Source organism: Poecilia formosa, unplaced genomic scaffold (genome assembly GCF_000485575.1).
Source record: "Poecilia formosa unplaced genomic scaffold, Poecilia_formosa-5.1.2 Scaffold272, whole genome shotgun sequence".
NCBI classification, from domain to species: Eukaryota; Metazoa; Chordata; class Actinopteri; order Cyprinodontiformes; family Poeciliidae; genus Poecilia; species Poecilia formosa.
In genome coordinates this window covers 727,159-733,047 of record NW_006800211.1, presented here as the reverse complement: position 1 = coordinate 733,047, position 5,889 = coordinate 727,159, and the positions used below count along the sequence as shown (strand labels likewise).

The following is a 5,889-nucleotide window of genomic DNA, read 5'->3' as shown; positions in this document are numbered from 1 at the left end:
TTGTGTGTGTGTCTTTGTGTGTGTGTCTTTGTGTGTGTGTCTGTGTGTGTGTCTGTCTGTCTGTGTGTGTCTCTGTGTTTCTGTGTCTCTGTGTGTCTCTGTGTCTGTGTGTTTCTGTGTGTGTGTGTGTGCAGCATGCCAGCAGAGCCAGCCAGCTGGGATGAGGGACGGCGGCTCACCCTGGGGCTGCTGAGGGGGCTGGTGGACAGACCGGAGGACGCTCCGCTGATCGACCGCGACCTGAAGCAACAACATCAGGTTAACATTCAGCAGAAACGTCACAGCAACAAAACAGCTTCCATCAAACTTTAGTTCACTCATTTATAAGTTTATAATTAACTTCCTGTTCCACGTTTTTAATTTCTGTTCTCAAACCAAACATTTCACATTTAAATCAAAACAACAGGAAATTCCTCCTAATTGACTTTTTGGTCTAGTTATTTGTCAATTTTAAAATTTTGTAATGTAGTTTGTATTTATTGTTCTATACTGTCTGTGCAACAATACACATAAAACCAGTGAAAATACTGGATTAAACATTTTGGGGAGAAAAACTTGTTTACCAGCTGGATATGCTGACATGATGATTAAATCTTATTTTATTCTGATTTATTCCACTTTATTTAATTATGATGACTAAGAGACACTTTCTATGTCACATTATTACGTGTTTTACCAGATGTTTATTAGCACTGAGTAATAAATTACAAATTTACTGATTTTAACATGATTGTAAATGATAAACATTAAGCTTCTCTATATTAATAACAGCAATGAGATTTAAAACTGATTCTGCTTATAAACTATTTCTATATTTAGGTGAGAACAAGGCTTAATGGCCTGCATGACCTTTGACCTTAAAACAAAGTGCATCTGTTTATTCATATTTAAGATCAACACATACTGAAGTTTGTTTTTCTTCTTGCAGAGAAAATAAAAAAACTTCATTTTTACTATTTTTTAAATTTATGTTGGACAATAAAGTCTGGAGTTTTACATTTTATCCTGTTTTTCTCTGTCCTGAATCAAAATGTTTTTATGTTTTTATGTTTAACACCCAGTGACTCAATAAAAGTCGCAGATAGTGATGAAGTGACGTCATGTAATTATGCAGATGTTTTATTGGTTTATTTGATTGATTAAAGTAAACGGAGGAAGTTTGAGCTGCGTCTTGTGGCAGCCGGAGCGTTAACGTCTGAACTGATGGAAACTTGTCAGCATTTTAAACACGCCGACTCGCTTCAAACGTTTTATTCATCAGCGCTGCTGCTTCTTTCTCCTCATCATCAGATTTTCCATTTTTCATTCTCGTCTCATTAACTTTTCATTTTCCCCGTTTTCCGCTCCGACGTCGTCAGAAGGAGGTGGAAACACGGCGAGCTGCTGATGTTTCCTGGCTTCACTGTGGGAAATTACAGCATGGAAGCAGTAAATCATAATTAAACTCTCTTGACCTCAAAGGCAGGAACGGTGACAGAAACGTCCAGAAAACAAGAGGAGGCAGAAAAACCAGGTTTACTGAAAAACATTTGAAACTTCATTAAAGGCTGGATTTTATCTGACTGAACGGCTTTTTGATGCTTTTTAAGTTCCAGCATTTATTTTAGCTTTTAGCAAAACAGCTACAATATTCATAAACTAGGATTAAAACTCATTTCAAGCCAACAGTTTGATGCTAAATGTTTACAGCAAAACTGATATTTTATCTAGTTTCAGTACACTGTAATAGGATTTATGGTTTTCTATGAAAACATCAACATTTACTCAGATTTCAGCTCAAATTTTCTTGAAAACTGGAACATAAGGTTGTTTTCATCATAAGTCACTGCAGACAGAATCAGATCTACCAAACATGTTCTGATCGTTCCTCACACAGACTTGTTCTTCTGATTGGTGAAAAGAGTGATGCTGCGGGCCACACCCCTCCAAATACAGGCGGGAATCACCATAGCAACCAGAAGTTTCCTGTTTCGATCCAGTTTCATCTGGAGCTTCAGGATTCCTTCATGTTTTTCAGTCTCCAGATGATCATTTTTAAAGTTTAAGTATTAAAACCAACAGATTCTGAATTCATGGCAGGAAATTCTGAAGCCTTCAGACTTTATGTTGTTCTGTTCAGCAGTTTATCGTCTGACTGCCAGGGAGAAACATCAGATTCACTTTCACAGGTGGAGCGTTGCAGCTTTCACTGCTCATAGAGAACAAACACTGAGGAGGATGAATGGGTTAATGGATGAATCCAACATTTATACGCTGGGAATAAAGTCTGGAAATCTAAATATTTTTCAATATGTATCCAGACTTCATAATAACTGAAATCCAGATTTTTAAATCTGGATTTTGCTGTTGATCCTGATCCTGGATCGGCTGATCGGATCACCGCCTGATCCAGCCGGACTCTGGCCACGCCTCCGCCACTTCACATGAGGAGCTCCATTAACATGAAACTCATTACAGGTGACGGCCGTCCAGTCTGAACGCCGGCAGCTCTCCGGATCGCGGCGGCCAAATTAATTCCTGCTGCTGCAACAGGCGTCGTTTCCTCGCGTCGCCCCAATTAGCCGATGACTGAGATAACGGGCTGCTGAGAGCTGTTTGTCCTCCATCTGCATTCCTGCCAATTAATTTATGCTAATCTGCATCCAGGCCCACAAACGACTCGCTGATGGGCCGCAGAAAACATGGCGTCCGACTCCAGCACCATCATTCCTGCTCCTCTCACAGGAAACAAACCAGTCCAGGATTTCACTTCACGGTTTGATTCGTCTGCGTCATCCTCGGCGTCATGCTGACAGAGTTTGAACACTGCAGCAAACTGGAGCCGTTTTAAAAACAAACGCTCAGATCTGAAGGACACAGATTCATGTCAGCCTCTCTGTGGACACAGGTCAGAGCTCGTTGCTTTACTCTGATGGTTTCTCCTCCAGCTCATCTTGTTCTCATTTCTGTCAGATTTTCTGTTTTCTTCTGGGGTTCATTTTCACATTTCCCACTAAAACCCGTTCATCTCTGAGCAGAACCTGCAGGTCGAGGTCAGAGCTCCTTCCTGAACCGCATGGCTGCAGCTGGTTGATCTGGACCGGACCGGTGGAGGTTCTGCGGTTCCATTCCTGATGCTTTGGCTGAGTTACTTTAGATTTTCCCCCATGTCGTCACACAAGCGGAGACTTAAGATGTTGATTTAAAATTCATTCACAGTGAACTCCAGTATTGTGGATTTATTCCTGAAATCTCCTCCAATTTTTACCCAAAATGTTGAGAAACTGAAGCGTCTGAAGGAAATTTCAAAGGTTTTCAGCAGCAGATTATGTTGAATAATTGTCCAAAGACTCATTATAGACTAAATGTTTAATTAGAGTATTTTAATTTGACCCTTTTGGATGTAAAAATATCATTTCTGTTGGATGTGGTTCTGCTCTGTCGATGATCTGAGGCTTCAAACGGTCAGTTGGACATTATTTAGCATTTGAGTGGTTTAAAGTTTTACTGAGTCAGCAGTTATGATTATACACTTTATTAGGACACTTCACTGGAAATCTTAGATTTCTAATTAAGTAAAGCTGTTGGGACTCAAAGTTAAAAAAAAAGTCACATCTCTGCATTTTGTATTTTTGAATAATTATTGTCAAACACTTCAACAGTTTGTTAACCTTTTGGAGTTTGGTTCCTTTTTTTTATCATCTCTTCACAGACGTTTCATTTGGTTTAGAAAAACTGTCTTCAGATTTGAACATTTTCTGCCCCAAAAAAGAAAAACAGTTTCTGCTGCAGCTACGAGCTTCAAGTCTGGGAGGGAAAATAACGGAAAAAACTAAACGAGATGAGGAACGGGGCAGAGCCGTACCTTTCCTCCTTGCTGCAGTTAGCGTTTGTGATATCCAAGCTTTTACTGAAAACAGATTTGCTAAAAAAACAGAAAAAACAAAGAGGCAGGAAGGAAACGAAGAGACAGGAAAGGTGATCACATAAAGGAGGCTGACGATCAGCATGCAGATCAACAGACGACTGCAGAGAAACCAAAACCTNTGAGATAACGGGCTGCTGAGAGCTGTTTGTCCTCCATCTGCATTCCTGCCAATTAATTTATGCTAATCTGCATCCAGGCCCACAAACGACTCGCTGATGGGCCGCAGAAAACATGGCGTCCGACTCCAGCACCATCATTCCTGCTCCTCTCACAGGAAACAAACCAGTCCAGGATTTCACTTCACGGTTTGATTCGTCTGCATCATCCTCGGCGTCATGCTGGCAAAGTTTGAACACTGCAGCAAACTGGAGCTGTTTTAAATACAAAGTTTGGGTCCAAACGCTCAGACAGGTCAGCTCGTTTTCCATGTTGCTTTACTCTGATGGTTTCTCCTCCAGCTCATCTTGTTCTCATTTCTGTCAGATTTTCTGTTTTCTTCTGGGGTTCATTTTCACATTTCCCACTAAAACCCGTTCATCTCTGAGCAGAACCTGCAGGTCGAGGTCAGAGCTCCTTCCTGAACCGCATGGCTGCAGCTGGTTGATCTGGACCGGACCGGTGGAGGTTCTGCGGTTCCATTCCTGATGCTTTGGCTGAGTTACTTTAGATTTTCCCCCATGTCGTCACACAAGCGGAGACTTAAGATGTTGATTTAAAATTCATTCACAGTGAACTCCAGTATTGTGGATTTATTCCTGAAATCTCCTCCAATTTTTACCCAAAATGTTGAGAAACTGAAGCGTCTGAAGGAAATTTCAAAGGTTTTCAGCAGCAGATTATGTTGAATAATTGACCAAAGACTCATTATAGACTAAATGTTTAATTAGAGTATTTTAATTTGACCCTTTTGGATGTAAAAAGATCATTTCTGTTGGATGTGGTTCTGCTCTGTCGATGATCTGAGGCTTCAAACGGTCAGTTGGACATTATTTAGCATTTGAGTGGTTTAAAGTTTTACTGAGTCAGCAGTTATGATTATACACTTTATTAGGACACTTCACTGGAAATCTTAGATTTCTAATTAAGTAAAGCTGTTGGGACTCAAAGTTAAAAAAAAAGTCACATCTCTGCATTTTGTATTTTTGAATAATTATTGTCAAACACTTCAACAGTTTGTTAACCTTTTGGAGTTTGGTTCCTTTTTTTTATCATCTCTTCACAGACGTTTCATTTGGTTTAGAAAAACTGTCTTCAGATTTGAACATTTTCTGCCCCAAAGAACAAAAACAGTTTCTGCTGCAGCTACGAGCTTCAAGTCTGGGAGGGAAAATAACGGAAAAAACTAAACGAGATGAGGAACGGGGCAGAGCCGTACCTTTCCTCCTTGCTGCAGTTAGCGTTTGTGATATCCAAGCTTTTACTGAAAACAGATTTGCTAAAAAAACAGAAAAAACAAAGAGGCAGGAAGGAAACGAAGAGACAGGAAAGGTGATCACATAAAGGAGGCTGACGATCAGCATGCAGATCAACAGACGACTGCAGAGAAACCAAAACCTTTCAAATACTCATGCAGAGGTCGAGAAATAAAGGAGGAAAGGCATTCAGAGGTCAGAGGTCAAACTCCACTAATTGGTTTCCATCCACTCATGATGTCATTTATTGGTTTATTTGAACTTTTCTTTTTCTGTTGGCCTCAAATATTTAAATAAAATCAGGTTGGTGTCCAGACTTTAAACTTGGCCCATCAGATCCCGACCAGTTAGAGGTCCAGTCTTCCAGAACCTCAACTCCAGAACACACCGTCTCTCAGAACCAGTCTGGAAACCAAAGTTCTGTTGGAAAACCCAACCGGGTCCAAATTTCAACCATCCAGCTGTTGGTTTTAGGTGAATTCATGAGATCCAGAGGACAAAACGGTGGAGTTTTAATCTCAGCAGGCGGATGGAGCGGTTCTGGAGCGGTTCTGGAGCGGTTCTGGAGCG

The 5,889-nt window shown here is 40.6% G+C and overlaps 1 protein-coding gene across 13 annotated transcripts in view; it reads right to left on the bottom strand.

The window, feature by feature from the left end:
• Nucleotides 1-5,889, bottom strand: part of LOC103151141 (serine/threonine-protein kinase BRSK2-like) — a 93,370-nt gene that overhangs the window by 13,398 nt on the left and 74,083 nt on the right. For all 13 annotated transcript variants that reach the window (XM_016681184.1, XM_016681185.1, XM_016681188.1 and 10 more), the window contains one exon: nt 180-240. In XM_016681184.1, coding sequence (XP_016536670.1) covers nt 180-240 — 61 coding nt within the window. The remainder of the gene's footprint in view (nt 1-179; nt 241-5,889) is intronic.